Below are 16047 nucleotides of genomic sequence, written 5' to 3'. Positions count from 1 at the left end.
ATCCTCTTGATCATACATCTTGCTGAAATTTTCAGCAACGACTTTCCTCGAGACAACCACGAGCTCACCCCCTTGGGAAAGTTGGTGATGGTCCCAGCAACGGAACCTTGAAACCGGCCTTTAGTAGAAACCAAAGTGCAGTAGACTAAACGTCGCCCAAACACAGCTATAAATCACTAAAGAAGACAGACAAAAAGAGCTAGAGCGCTCCTACACAAAAACAATGACACCTATTGGCCCCAAAGCTTGGTGCCCCTTTCGGTATTTCTTTATTCACATTCGAAAAAAAGTCCAACTGAATACATCATGGCTTATACATATGCATGTCCAAACTGCCAGTCCTCTGGACCTCTTGCCATAGAGGTTTCACACAGCCTTGACACTTGTGCTCAAAACACCACAATGTTCTGCACCTCTAATCTGCCAAAAAAGCACATCTATGAGGCGCTGGCCCAAATCCGTGGCGCGCTACCTTGAATCTTTGACCCCTCCTCCAGTTGGTGCAATAGCACATCCACTTGCGCGCAGGCAGCCGGGCTAAATTGGAGCAGTTGGTAGAGTGACATCCCCACCTTGCTCTCCTTGAAGAGGTCGGGCATTGAAGTTGTTGAAGCTCCCAAGGTGAAGGATGGGTGAACTGGCACCAAGGAGGGGGTGTCTTCAGCATTTCCCACAGAGACCAAGTGAGTGGCGGTTGGCGTTGGGAAGGTGAAGTCAATGGAAGCACCAACTCGTTGCTTCGGGCATCTCGGGTGTAGTGATGGCCTCGGGGCAATGACGGCACGGGTGTGTCCCTTTTGGAAGAGGACATCGACCTTGGTAGTGACCATACTCCCCACAGCGGTAGCATAAGATGGGACGGTTATGGGGAGCAGGTGGGCGGGGAGGCTGGTTTTGTGCAGGGGTGACCGCAAGGCTGGCAGGTGTAGGAGATGGTGGGGTGGGCATGAGGGGTGGAAGGTAAGGGTTAGGGGGTGAGGATGTGTGGGTGTATGCAGGAGTGGCGGGCTGGTAGACAGGTGTGGGTGTTGGGTGAAAAATGTGAAATGATAGGTGGGGGTGGCTGGCGGAGGAAACTGTTGCTAGTGATGCAATTGCCGGAAGCCCTTCAAGTAGTAGCAATCCTTGTCCTCATGACCGCCTTTCTAACAAAAAGAGCGATACTTTCTCCGTGGGCACTCTTGGGGGGAAAAGTGCCCGGAGGCTTGGCAAATGGCACACCACACTGTCTTCTTTGCTTCTTGTAGCCCCTTGAGGTCTTCTATCTCCTTTTTCAACTGGGCCAGGGTGTTGTCTTCACTTTGTGCCTTGTGAAGCTTCAGTGCGTCCAGCTCCCTTTTCAGTATGGCCACAGGGTCTTCTTGTGAGGACATGACCCCAGGGGATGACGAACTGTTGTCACGTTCAAACATCAAGCGCGCATTCTCCAATTGAGAGGCTAGCTCTTGGAAGTCCAGTTTTGCAGGCCTGCTCTCTTTGATCTTTTGTTGGGTGGATCGGGGTAAGGCTTGAAACGCCCATTGCTTGACCATGAAGTCACCTTGGTAGGTCGGCAGACGAGATGCAAGGACCCTTGTATACCCTCAGGAGTTGGCACAGGCTAGGGAGATAGTGACCTCTCTATCCCACTCCACTACGCACTCACACAAACTCAAGAACGGAACATCACACAAGAGCTACCTAGAGTGACATGCACACAACATGAGATGGAGGTAGGCAAGAGTTGGGACCTATAGCCACTCTCACTGCCAGTGGTCAGGCACCCAAGCTCATGAACCCCCAAGATCGGGCACCCCCAAATCGTTAACCATGTTCGTGAACCATAAGGCCACCCACCAGTCACACAAGGCGGGAATCTCCAGCGGCCTCTCTCCCCAAGTTTGGCTACCCACTTGGCCGACAAAGCGGTGCTCACCTACTTGTGCTCGGCACCTCTCACCTACTCCAACGGCATCTGTCAGTGACCACTTTTAGCACTTGGCTCGTGATGGCCCAAGGGGCCATGCCATTGTATATAGAGAGACTCTGGTGTAGTGAGGGGGGATCCCCAACGCAATACATGGTTTTGTGGTGTCCCAACTCTTGCCTACCTCCACCTTGTGTTGCGTGCATGTCACTCTAGGTAGCTCTTGTGTGGTGTTCCATTCTTGAGTCTGTGTGAGTGCGTAGTGGAGTGGGACAGAGAGGTCCCCATCTCCCTAGCCTGTGCCAACTCCTGAGGGTATACTGCCCTAGAGAGGACCCTTGTGATTTAGTGTGCCTACACGACGGGCATCCTAGTCTGCTACAGGTACACTAAGAATTTCGCGATCCATATTGATTCGATCAATTTCCTGTGGCCAAGGCGATGATCAATTTCCCGGTGTGATTTTCATGGTCATTTAACATTTCATAAGAAACCACTATTGAGCATCAGGTCTGTTGCCGCTGACACTCTTTCTGCTATCCAGAGCAACATTCAGGATCCCTGTAAGTTGGCAGAGACCAGACGGACTGTAATCAAAAGCATTTGAGGTGCCAGCTTCTTCCTGTCTCTTTCCACTGCAGGAATTACATGCCGCAGTTCTCTTCTAGGCAACATTCTCTTCCTGGCTAACTTCACTAGACATGAATGTATTCTTGAGAGATAGTCCTCTTTGACTTACATAGAAACCTTGTATCTTCTGTATTACTTGATAGAAGTCAACTTATGGGTGAGAAAAGCAATAGATGTAGATGAGTTTATATCTTTGTCACAGGCAACAAAAAAAAGCTACAAGATGTCTAAAGATATGCTCTAAACAATTTGGGAATGTTGAAAGGCCTCTACTTCACCTCTAGCGACTTTATAGAGGAGCTGTAGTCATGCTGGATGCTTAACCTTGGTGTCTCCTTAAAGATCGTGTGTGAAGGTGGGGAGAGTTTGCTTTCCTCCTCATAAGGGTTGTAATGCATAACCTATTTTGCATCATCCAGTACCCTCCATATTGCAAACTCTCTTGCCACTTTACTTCCATTTCTGGACATAAGGAAGACAGTTTAAACTAATTTGTATTAGTTTCCATGTGTCACTAATGCAGGATATTTTCTTGGGGGAAAAAAAATATCGTTTCCATGTGTGTTCTTTTGCAATCCAGATAAATTCTTTCAGATGCTTATTCACCCCTACCAATCTATATCCTTGCCATAACCCAGCTCCCATATGTTGCACTCACATCTCCCATGCAACTAGTGAGCTTTGAGAGAAGATTGTATTACTTAACACATGATTCTCCTAATATGACCTAGGAATGAACAAAAACACCTACTATTTTCAAGTCTTGATGCTTGTGTACTCTGTCTCATCTGAGGGACAAGTATTGAACTTGCTGATTAGAATGGACTATGATACAAGGGTTGGGCCAGTAGATCTTCAATCATGATGCTGTTTTACAAAACCTGTAAAGCTACAGGATATCAACATGTTGCAGGCTAAGAAAATTGCCATGATCCTGATAATAATCTGTATACATCATCTAAAGGGGGAGACGGCACTCTATCAGATCCACATTCCTAACTTCCGTAAGTGTCTACAAGCTTAAAGATGCAGACAAATATAGCACTACTTTTCCAAATGGGTTCTCAGTTGAAGTCTGGCACAAGTACGATAGAGGATTTTAGGCCACTATCATGATTCACATGATATCCCTATAGAGAATTCATGTTCTTTCTCCTAGAGATATACAGCTCATAAACAAGACCATGAGAGCCAATAAGAAAAGTCAGCAAGGAACCTGCTCCACGACATTGGACCAGCACCAGTACATCTCAAGAGGTGACCACATGAGACCTTTTCACTGTAACCGTGAGAACAACCACTGAAGGTTAAAAATTAAGCAAGCACTCGGATGATCCAAGAATTTTCAGAGGACCTTTGACATTGGTTGTGAAGAAAATCTTTTAGGCATGTGTGTGGAAAGCTTGCATTTGGACCCAAGCTAGATGCCAACCATAAGCTAGACGAAAATGTGTTGCAACTTCTCACCTGTAAGCTCTCTACTGACCTAACCAAAGATTAATTGACATAGAACCATATGGGGTTAGCGTTAGACCCACATGCCTGAGAAACCCTAAGGTGGTGGGGGGAAAGAGTAGCCGGAACCGAACTTGTGATAGTTGTGTTTCACACGACAAGCTACTGCCATTCAGTACCAGAAGAGCTTATTGCCTTTCCAGTGGATGGCTCAAGGAATGCAAGGTGACTCGAGAGTCGGAATGACTCGAGGAGTCGGGCCTTTTTAGGCTAAGGCTTGAAACTGGCTTGGGGGAATGATTGCTTCTCAGTTCTTTCAATTGGTAATCTTCTACAAGCAAGAAGCTCGATGATTGAAGAACGATCTCTCACTTCTAGTGGATATGGAAAACCTTTCTATTGACATCCACAGGAGACTTCCAAGAAATTAGGGTTCTAAGAGTAATACAGACTCTGATAGGAAGTGTGGAGTTAGGATAGAGGAGGGAGTTGGCAATTATGCCTTTCCCAAATTGGAAGCAGTGTGGATTGGACAAAGGAGATCTTATGGTATAGTCAGTTTTGAACAGGGGAGATCTTGTGTTTGGTATATTGTGTCTTGAGTACTCAGAGGACTTCTCTCACATGAACAACTGTTTTGCATGCATGGACGTGCATGAAAAGGCTGGGCGGGACATAACATCACCATACAGAGACGTCATGCTATTCCAGGTACACCACGTCCCCCCGCCAACACAGCAACTCTCCTCAAAGAAGCACACAACCAGACAATTTATGACTGGACATCTATTGGTGTCTAGTCACCATACAAAAGCAGGGAAAACCTATTGGTGCTTGTAGCAACTGTACTATCAATGCCATCTTGACATCGTATATCAATAATCCCACTGCCTTAAGTTAGCCATTTTTGTTTTTTGCTGCCAGTCAGCATGCTGATAGCACTATTTTTGCTTGACCTTTAGGATAGATCACCATTTTTGTATAGACTCTCTTGGCCATCTTTCCCTGTGCTCTGGTACAAATCCTCTCCTCCCTTCTCCCTTGCTTCATCTTGCAACACCAGACCATATCGGATAAGATTCCGCTAAACACTTTATAGGAAACTTTGCTTTGAACGTGCTGTGAAGACAATAGAGGAAAAACCAAGTAAATGTAAGTATCAAATTCAGTGCATGCAGACCTTTTCCAACCTTATGTAACTGCATCCGGATTTTAACAGCTTCTTGAACTTTTCCACTACAAAAGGCACCAAACTTTACTAAGAAGAAATTCATACTATGTGGGATGGAAAAGACCTGTTTCATACTATCCAAGCTCTTAAGGCTCAAAACTTCATCATTGCCCCTATTTTCTGCATGTGAATTCTCATTGGACGTGCCTTTATTATCATCATCATACTCATCAATTGATGACCCTGCAATATGGACATCATCCTTCAGGTCCTGCCAATTGCAAAAGCTTTAGACATAAAAGGGTTTTAAAGGAACTTCAGGCCTTGAACATCCTCAGAGATAACTTTATTTGCAACTAAAAATTGGCATGTTGTTTAATTTCAGCAATTTAAAGAGAGTAGGACCACAAGGTGATAATAAAAAATAGAGAACCTTTGCAGTCAAAGAATTGCTGTCAAGCACTAATAAAGACGCTTGAAGGTGCTGGGCAACTGCCCTCACTAGCACTTCCTGATACAACTCTGTCCCTGGACGTCAATAGACAAAGTGCAATTACCAAAAAAGCATTCACAAGTTGTCCAAATACCTTGGTACTAAGCTTAATATGAAATCTTTTACTAAAGTATCGAACAGCAGGCTATTGGGAAATCAAATCTTGTGACAAAGTCCAACTCGATAGTGTGAATGTAAACTGAGTTTCTTGCAGAATACAGAAGCATTTTGCACAATCAGTTTTACCTTTCAAGCTTTACCTGGACTTCAACATGTTAAAACTAACAAACACAAACCATTGTTCCATACTGTGCAACACTTCTCCCAAGTTAAGGCATGGTTTTGTTGAACATAACTTAAACTTTAACAAAGCTGATGAGTCACACGACAAATAGATCATTAGTCATTAAAAAAAGTCCGCAGAGAGCAAACTATGTACATCCCTCCTAAGAGGTGGAATGACAAAAAAGAGGGGAGGCTCCCTCTCCAGCTGGCTGCTCTTGGAGGGAGACTACATTGGGGGAGGTGGAGAAAAAAGCTACACTGGGGGCCTGTAGTGCCAGATCGGTCCATCGCCCTCTCTTGTGAGAGAAGGGCCCATAGTTCAAGGGCATAGGAAGGCGGCACAGTGCTGCTGCATCTGCTCCGAGTTGCCTACGAGGTGCTTCCGACATCCCCGATGAGTGTGGATGATGTCTAGCTAAATAGAATGAATCACCTCCGCCGAAGGGAATGGGGGTGAAGGCGCCATCAATGAACTCTTTGCATCTCACCCTCCAGATGAATTGGCAGCTTATTGTTGGCTTGCTATGGTTAAGCTTCACAAGATCACACGAGATAGAAGGGAGATCAATAGGAGGGTTGAATGTAAGAACCTTTTTCACCATTGGTTTAATTGCAGCTGATTGAGCTATCGATCCCTGTAGCACACTCCTTAATGCATCAGCTTTCATCAATCTGAAAGATTTCTTTATTTCATACGTCCCTCTGTTTTGTCATTTCCTTGTTTTGGAAGTTTCATTGCATGTTTCAAGCATTGAACATCAAGGTTTTGAAATTAAGACCTCTAAAAAATCTTGATCAAGTTGCAAAGTGATAGTAGTCTTGCTGAATTTGAGGTATGCAATGGGATGTAGGTTCAGAGCTATTGCAAGAATCTTAATAGGCAAGAGAGTTGAAAATTTCAATGTTATTCAATCAGGCAAAAAAAGGCATTACACTGAAAGCAAAAGACGTCTTCAGGAAATGCTGGAGCTCCTGTTTCCCTGTCACCTGCAGTCCCCCATCACCTACCCCTTTCCTCACGCCCCCCTCACCTAGCCCTCTGCACACACACCGCCCCCCGTCCCCCAGCCCCTCCCTTGCACTAGGCTGCGCACACCTTCCTGCCATTGCTGCCAGCCCGCCCGTTTCAGCTGCCCCCCTCCTGCCCTTGTGGTCCTTCCGCCCTGCTAAGCCTCGCCAGCCCTGCCTTCTCCTTCACTGCTTATCCAACCCCGCATTCCCCCCGTGCCCTCCGTGGTTTTTCCTGTGTGCGCCCTTTCGCCTCTCTGCTGCCTCCTGGTTCTGTGCTCCCTGCTCCTCTCTACTCCTCCCTCTTCCATTGACCATCATTCTCCAAGCAGGTGTTTAGCTTCCAGGTTTGGATGATAGATAGGGCAGGTTTTGGAGTCCCCGCAGACGGCCGCATATCAGTGTTGGCCAGGACAGCAAGCATCCCGTCCATCAGAATCTGCATTGCCTCCCGGTCATTGCACTCCCAAGCCACCAGGGCGACCCGATCCTTCAGCAGGTAGAGCACGCTGGTCTCCCAAGCCAGTGCTTCATCTACAGGCAGATGGGTCACCTTGCTTGATCATCCCCTCAGCATCAGACCTATAGAGAACTCCCCCCCACCCATGGCCTTAGCAGGCACTATCTCATGACCTGGGGCCTCTCAACTCGCTGCCAATCCTCATCAGATAAATCTAGCCCCCAGAAGGCTGCTCCATACATCAAGGCTGGTGTGATGAGGATGTCAAAAAGCCAACCCTTCGTCCTGGGCTCCTGGAAATGTGCCTGGAAGCACTCCCGCTCAAGTAAGCTCAAGGCTGCATATCCCAGTGTCACTTTGGCATGTGCTAGGAGAACCATGGTAAAGCGTGGGCCACTGAAAGAAACACCAGTGAAGGGGCAAGAGGTATTGAGGACCATTACCTTGGTTTTACCAAGGTTAACAGAGAGGTCCCGCTGAGTGCAAAAGTCATGTAAGGCATCCAACTGTCTCTCAAGCCCCTTGGCTGAGTCTGAGAGGAGGACGATGTCATCTGCATATAGTAGTATGGGGATCAATATGCCTGCTAGTGTGGGACCAACCCCGCCTAATCCATTCAATGAAGCTCGAGCTCTCATCAATGTAGAGGCCGAAAAGAGTGGGTGATAGAGGGCAGTCCTGTTTCACCCCAATAGTGTTGGAAATCTCCTGTGATGTACCACCTGGGGCTCTCACTCGTCCGGTGACGGACTCATAGAGGGCGATGATGCTCCAAACCATTACAAATGGGACTCCGATCTCCTGTAGACAGTGTAGGAGGCAGGCTCGGGGTATAGTATCAAAAGCTTTGCGCGAATCCACAAAGCAGCAGTAAATCCTCTAATGTCATGCTCTACCCTCCCTAATGCTAGCACGGAGGGTGAAGATGTGGTCAAGGGTAGAGTAGCTCCTCCGAAAGCCAGCCTGTCCTAAGGCTCTGCATCCCTGGCTCTCTGCAAATGAACTGAGCTCCGCCTCTAGCATTGATCCATAGAGTTTGGCCAATGTGTGGCCAATCATGATCAACCTGTAATTATTAGGATCAAGTGGATCTCCAGCTTTGCGGATGGGGGTGATGGTGTTGGTGGACCAAGAAGGTGGAAATCCTTCACAAAGGACTCTATTGAACATGTAGGCTAGTAGGGGCGCCAGGGTATCATCAGCATGCGAGATGTACTCGGCAGTGAGTCCCTCATGATCCTGGGCTCACCCATTGCGTAGTCTACGAATGGCCTTGAGGACCATGCTCTTTGTGAAGAAGGTGGAGGTGGTGGGACAGAGATCTGGTGGTGGGGGTAGGGGTAGAGGTGGCTGATGGGGGATATGATAGGGGGAGCGTGCATAGGAGTGCCATGTATCCGGGCAAGTGATAGGTGTGGGAGGGCGATGTTCTCGGACTTTCCTCCAGGACCTTTGCAATTCGGCCCTAAGAAAAGCCGGTATAACTCATTCTCTTTCCAAGCGTAGAACTCTCGTTTCTTGTGTTGGGTGAGCCGTTGAGATATCCGTTGCGCTTTTAGCGCTTCATCATTTGCCCAATCCGTACCTCATGCTTAAGACGGGAGCATGTGGCCCGGAATTCGTCATCATACCAACAGTTCTGGGGCATGGAACCGCAAGGTGGCCTGGCGGTAGACCGTCGTGTGCGGATGTGTGGAGTATGGTGGTGAGCTGTGATGTGAGGGTGGATAGGGGGACAGTAGGTTCCACATCCTAGAGTTGGCGGTAGATGTGGTTGGAGTAAACAAGGTCATGCTCGTGTTCAAAAAGGACCTAAGTGTAATGTGAGACGGGGGGTGGTGGTGGAGGGACGGGTGGTGTGCAGGTAAGAGTGAAAGAGAGGTAGGCATGGTCAGCTTCAAAAGGGGGTGGCGGGATGGAGAAGTCGGGGAGACAAAGCCAGAGACTAGGTAGTCCACGATGCTAGTACCTCCTGAGTGAGGGAAGGAGGTGAGGGCGCCGAAGGAGGGCCATCGGGACATCCCGTTATTATAGATAACGAGACCATGTGCAGCTCCTAGCTCTAAGAAATATCTCCCAAACACTGTGACCTCCTCACGGTCCTGTGATGATCACTCCAGCCCTGTGTCAGTGATGTCCAACTCCTGTAGTCTGATAGGGTCGTCTAGATCGAGTAGTGGGACCTGCTGACTTCCCATTCTAGTGTTGAAAATCCTCGAGCAGGAGGACTTTCCCCAGCTGTTAGAACTCCATGATATCCCCATATAATGGTAAGTACAGTGACTAGTCATGCTGTCCAGCGTAAGTGGGAGTGGCGTGGTGCAAAATAACACACAGCAATGTGGTGTCAGAATATGCAGCGGAAATGACAACCAAACTTGGGTAGACAAGAGCAAGTAGACTGCAGAAAATAATCAGCACAAGAAACACAGAGAGATAGGTGTGTAAACTCTTCTCTATACACAAGATCCCGAAAAACTGAATGAGAAAGTGGTGGGGGCTGAGGGGCAATATATACAACTCCATGTGGGCAGTCGGCCAGCTACAGATGGTGCCCACGACTGAGTAAAATACCACGACTGCTGAAAAAGCAGTCGGCCAGCAATCTGATGCCTACGCCTGAGCAAAACAAGTCGGCCAGCACTCCTAAAGCCCACGACTGATGTAGATCCAGTCGGCCAGCAATGGGGTGCTCCTGGCATCACCTGGCAGCCCTCCAACCGCTAGGAAAAAAGGGAAAAATAGGGAAAAAATACGGGGAGTGTGGAAAAATGATATACGGGCGGGCACACCCACAACAGAGGCCCTGGTGTATACAAATAGACAGGAGATGACTTCTAACACCCCCTCTCAGCTCCTGGCTGTGAAACCAACCCCAGGGAGCTGGAGTGCCGCCTGAGTGTAGCCTGAGGTAGAGACTTCCTGAAGAGGTCCGCCGCATTGTCCTCCGTCGAACAATAAAGTAGCAAGATGTCACCCGCCAAGATCTTCTCACGTACAAAGTGATACTGTATCTCTATATGCTTGGTCCGGGCATGGAAAACCGGGTTCCGAGCAATAGCTATACAACTCTGGTTATCACACTGGATGACTGTGGGCTCCCTCTGTGGAAACCCCATCTCGCCTAGCAGCGTCCGCAGCCATACAACCTCACAAGCAGCACCACAAGCAGCCCGATACTCTGCCTCTGTCGAAGAAAGGGCAATAGTTGGCTGCTTCTTGCTGCTCCAAGAAACTGCTCCTGAGCCGAGGGTAAAAGTGTATCCTGAAGTAGACCTCCTCGTGTCTGGATCTCCTCCCCAATCTGAGTCACTCCAACCTTGGAGCTTGACTCCATTCCCTCCTATGTAAAAGAGTCCCAGATCCTTCGTACTCTGCAGATACCGCAAGATCCGCAATCCTGCGTCCCAATGAGTCTTCAATGGCGTCTGCATAAAAGAGCTCAACAGCCCCACGGAGAAGCTCAAGTCCAATCTGGTGTTCAGCAACCAAATCAATGAACCAACCAACTTCCGGTACTGCGAGGCATCAACTGGCTCACAAGGATCTGTAACGGTTAACTTTGTGTTCGGGTCCATTGGCGAAGTAATAGGCTTGCAGTTCTCCATCCCAAAGGCCTCAAGCAACTCATGAACATACCGCTGCTGAGAGACGAAAAACCCCCTCTGGGTCTGCCAGATCTCCAATCCCAAGAAGAAGTGGAGTAAGCCTAAGTCGGTCATCTCAAACTCCTTTGACAAGGCAGCCTTCGTCACTCCAATGTGCTCCACATGACCGCTGGTGAGAATGAGATCATCCACATAAAGGATGATAAGTGTGACCATGCCGCGTTCCCGAAAGAGATACAGGTTCGGATCTGCAACCGATCTCTGAAATCCAGTCCGAATAAAGAAGGAATCAATCTTCTGATTCCAAGCCCTCGGAGCCTGCTTAAGACCATACAAGGCCTTACGTAACCTGTAAACCATCCCTTCCGATCCTGGAACAATAAAGCCTGGAGGCTGCTCAACGTACACCTCCTCCTGCAGGTCACCATTAAGGAACGCGGATTTTACATCCATCTGGTACACGGGCCACCTCTGAGAAGAAGCAATGGCTAGAACGGTCCGAATCGTGGTCATCCGCGCTGTCGGTGCAAAGGTATCCTCGTAGTCGATGCCTGGCCGCTGAGCATAACCCTTAGCCACGAGCCTGGCTTTGTGTTTGTCCACCGACCCATCAGATGAGTACTTGGTCTTAAAGACCCATTTGACACCAATGACTGACCGCTTCGACGGCCTCGGTACCAACTCCCAAGTGTTGTTCTTCTCGATGGCATCAAGTTCCACATGCATGGCTTCCCTCCAAGTATCCTGTGAAAGGGCTTCCTTTACGGAAGTGGGCTCTTTATCCCGCATGATACGAGACATCAGAGCATAGTTCACCTGAAGAAGCTCCGCCGTGTTGCTTTTATCTCGGACTCGATGTGATCTTCGAGGGCCGTCCTCTGTGGTCCACTCGGAGGGTAGCTCCGTGACACCTGACTCCCGAAGGGTGTCTAACAACCACCTAGGTACTCGAACAGATCGTGGAGCCTCTTGTGGTCGCGGGGGCTCAACTCCAGCTGCGGGCTCAACCTCCTGTGATGACTGAGGTGGATCAACTGGAGTGGTAGACTGGGAATCAACATCAGACTCCTCTGGATCTCCAAGAAGTGGCAGCTCCTCGACAGTGGATGCTGGAACATGCTCGTCAAAGACCACATCCCGGCTGACAACAATCTCGTTCCTCTCTGGATCATACAACCTGTATCCCTTGGAAAGAGAGTTATACCCCACAAATACCAGCTTGCAGGACTTGGAGTCAAGCTTCCCCCTCTGCTTCTTCGGAATATGTACATACGCGTCACTCCCAAAGACACGGAAGTGCGAGACATTGGGTTTCATGCCAAAATATGCCTCAAATGGAGTCATATGGGGTACAGAAGTCGTCGGAGAGCGGTTAATGGTATGGACAGCTGTTGCCACAGCCTCACCCCAAAGTGGACGAGGAAGATCACGATGCTCCAGCATGGTCCTCACCATCTCTACCACAGTCCTGTTCTTACGTTCAACAACTCCATTCTCCAAAGGCGATCCGGTATTGGCCAATTCCCTCTTGATGCCATGATCTGCACAAAACCGGAAAAATACAGTCGAGGAGAATTCACCTCCTTTGTCAGCCCTGAGAGTCTTGACCTGGAATCCAGACTCTTTCTCCACCATCACGTGCCAATCCTTGAACCGAGCAAAAGCCTGGTCCTTCTGGGAAAGAAAGTAGACCCACGTGAATCTGGTACAATCATCAACAAGCAGCATGAAGTAGAGATATCCTCCCAAGGATGGTATCTGCTGTGGTCCACACAAGTCAGTGTGAATCAACTCCAATGGTTTCGAAGCCCGCCTGGAAGCCTGCTTCGGAAAGGATTCCCTGTGCTGCTTACCACGTATGCAAGAACTGCAACGTCCTTGCCTATTACCAACATCTGGCAAGCCAACCACCATCTAGTCCCGGAAGGCGCGCCGCAGAGCATCCACATTTAAGTGGCCAAAACGAAAGTGCCACAAATCTCCGACCTGAGAGCCTGTCAGTGAGGAGAGTGCAGAGAGCTTGTAGATGCCATTCTCCACACCGCCTTCCCAAACAACTTTGCCTGTCTCACGGTCCCTCAGAGCAACTGAATGCTCCTCAAATTCCACCCAAAAGCCAGTCTTGCATACCTCATGCACTGCCAGAAGATGAAAACCCAGAGCAGGGACATAAAGAACACGGGAAGCATGCTTGCCCCCCTTGCCGTCGGGAATAATCTCCATCCGGCCCTCACTATGTATCGGAATAGTGGAGTTATCGCCAATAAAGATACGACCTGACTGCCGTTTCAGATCCAGAAAGAAGTCACGGGATGGAGTCATGTGCCTGGAAGCACCACTGTCGAGAATCCATTCCCGGGTATCCTTTGCGGTGAAGCCAACTGCCTTCTCGCTCGAAGATGATGAATCATCGGAGTCCACCATCTCCAAGTGCACAAATGCCAGAGTCTTTGCAGCTGAGGCTGAGGAATCAGCACTCTTCCCTGTCCGCTTAGGGCACTTCCTCCAGTAGTAGTGGCCTTTCTCGCCACAATCATTACACGATCTTTCGGCCTTCAGCGTCTCTCGTTCTGAATCAGGCTTCTTCTCGGAAGACTTCTCCGGTGAAGCCTTCCCTTTGCCCTTGTTGGTATTACGGCCTTTCGACCGTTGGCCAGTTAAGGCCTCCGAACCTCCACCGTTAGGAGGGTTCGTGAAACGTTCCTCCTGGTCCAAGACCATTGGCACAAGCTCCTCCCAAGTAATGGTGCTGAGCTTGCCACTCGTGATCAACGAGGAATAGAAAGCGGAATACTGACCAGGCAAGTGGGAAAGTAACGTGATGGCCATATCTTCGGATGATATCTCTTTCCCAGCTTGAAGGACTTCCTGCTGAAGGGCCTGCAACTTGTTAATGTGTTCTCGCATCGTCGAGGACTTTGCAGGGTTCATAACCCGCATCTGCACTTCCAAGAATATCCGCTTCATGGGTGACACCCTGTTGTACAAAGAAGCCAAGTGCTCCCATATGCCTCTCGCCAGCGTCATGTGCTTCACATGGTTGATCACCTGTGGTGTGCAATTGAGGAATATAAACGACCGGACCCTGGCGTTGACACGGTCCCACATGTGTGCCTGTGCCTCTCGGTCCTTCCTCGTCGATAATAACTCCCCTTCCTCAGCTTCCGGCCATGGCACCCCTATGATAATAAAATCAGCAAGATCATATGACTCCAGAACTGACTTGACTCCATCATGACCTTCCAGATGCCGTAATTGGACCCGTCCAACTGACGATCCACTGGGAACGTGGGGAGAGTCGGAATCTTCACGTGCTTCTCAGCCATCTCGAGTAAATCTGCCATCTCGAAGAGTAACCTGAAAGGGTGGGTGGGTGGGAAAAATCTGAAAATCTGAAAATATGCAAGTGGCTGTCCAGCCCCTTAGCCCGCCTTCCTCTTGCACCTTCTCTTCCCGTTCAGCCCGAAACAGTCCACCGATCAGCAACCTGTTGCTCCCCCTCTTACTCAGAAAAACGCCCAAGATCTCCTAGAGCCTAGGGCTCTGATACCATGTCAGAATATGCAGCGGAAATGACAACCAAACTTGGGTAGACAAGAGCAAGTAGACTGCAGAAAATAATCAGCACAAGAAACACAGAGAGATAGGTGTGTAAACTCTTCTCTATACACAAGATCCCGAAAAACTGAATGAGAAAGTGGTGGGGGCTGAGGGGCAATATATACAACTCCATGTGGGCAGTCGGCCAGCTATAGATGGTGCCCACGACTGAGTAAAATACCACGACTGCTGAAAAAGCAGTCGGCCAGCAATCTGATGCCTACGCCTGAGCAAAACAAGTCGGCCAGCACTCCTAAAGCCCACGACTGATGTAGATCCAGTCGGCCAGCAATGGGGTGCTCCTGGCATCACCTGGCAGCCCTCCAACCACTAGGAAAAAATGGGAAAAATAGGGAAAAAATACATGGAGTGTGGAAAAATGATATACGGGCGGGCACACCCACAACAGAGGCCCTGGTGTATACAAATAGACAAGAGATGACTTCTAACATGTGGATGACTATATCACTACTAAGCTGTAGCTGCAACCAAAGATACCGTGCATCCTTGTCCTTCCGAACGATGCTGAGAAAATCTGTCAAAGATGGGATCTAAAAAGGACAGCTACCCCTCCAGAGCCACGTACTCCTCCTGAAGTGCGGGTCTCGCCTCGAAAAGCTGACTCCCACTCATACCGGCTATGTATGGTAAGCCCCTCTCAGGGCTCTGATGAGTCTCTGTATAAAAATGACATCCGTGCCTGTGAGAATCTTGCTCAAGCCTCCTTCGACCACAGCATGCCATTGCAGTTCCATACTGCTGGCCTCAGGTGTTTGGTCACATAGACCCCACGTCCCTATTTGGGACGGCGCTCAGTGATAATAACCCTACCATCTCTGTAGATAGCCCACTTGCATAGTCTACGGGTCTCATGAACTTTCACCATCGCCTCACGCCAGTGTGCTACCTATGCTGGAGTGAGATCTTCTCCCATGTACACCTGTGTGCCCTTGAGGGCTGCCCGCCTGTCTAAGAAGGCCTGTCTGCTGGTGGCATCAGGGAATCTAATGATGAGGGGCCGCTCTCGTGTCATATCCTTGCCTGCCCTCCATGTATCTACAAAGGGGGGGGGGATCCCATCCATTCCTAGCATCTGGCAAAGCGTCATAGCATCCTCCTTGGGGAAGCCCCCGCACTCGAACATGGAGGGCCCTATCCTTCCTGCATTTCTCCTCCTCGAGAGTCTCATGTATGATGCTATGTGGGGGTTTGTGCTTCTTCACCACCTCCACCCAATCTTTCTTAGTGGTCTGCAGTTCTTCCCGTTGCTTATCACTCACAGCTTTCAACTGCTCCAAGCCAGTCCATAGATCCTCCTGAATATTCGGTTCCCCTTCCTCCACTGTATGGTCCTTGACCGTAGCCTTTAGGGCTTCCATTTCTGCCCGGAGTTCCCCTATCATTGGGGCAGCCTCTGGCATTCCTTGTTGT

At 49.0% G+C, this 16047-nt stretch overlaps 1 protein-coding gene across 2 annotated transcripts in view; it reads right to left on the bottom strand.

Moving 5' to 3' along the window:
- The window catches only part of LOC147642319 (uncharacterized), a 151304-nt gene that overhangs the window by 94107 nt on the left and 41150 nt on the right, over positions 1 to 16047 (bottom strand). For both annotated transcript variants that reach the window (XM_086805100.1, XM_086805108.1), the window contains exons 4-5: positions 5596 to 5690; positions 5287 to 5433 (exon numbers count right to left, since the gene is read on the bottom strand). In XM_086805100.1, coding sequence (XP_086661226.1) covers positions 5287 to 5433; positions 5596 to 5690 — 242 coding nt within the window. The remainder of the gene's footprint in view (positions 1 to 5286; positions 5434 to 5595; positions 5691 to 16047) is intronic.

The sequence above is a fragment of the Cibotium barometz genome, chromosome 1 (genome assembly GCF_041138505.1).
Source record: "Cibotium barometz isolate CiBa-2024 chromosome 1, ASM4113850v1, whole genome shotgun sequence".
Classification (NCBI taxonomy): Eukaryota; Viridiplantae; Streptophyta; class Polypodiopsida; order Cyatheales; family Cibotiaceae; genus Cibotium; species Cibotium barometz.
This window is presented reverse-complemented; position numbering and strand designations above follow the sequence as displayed.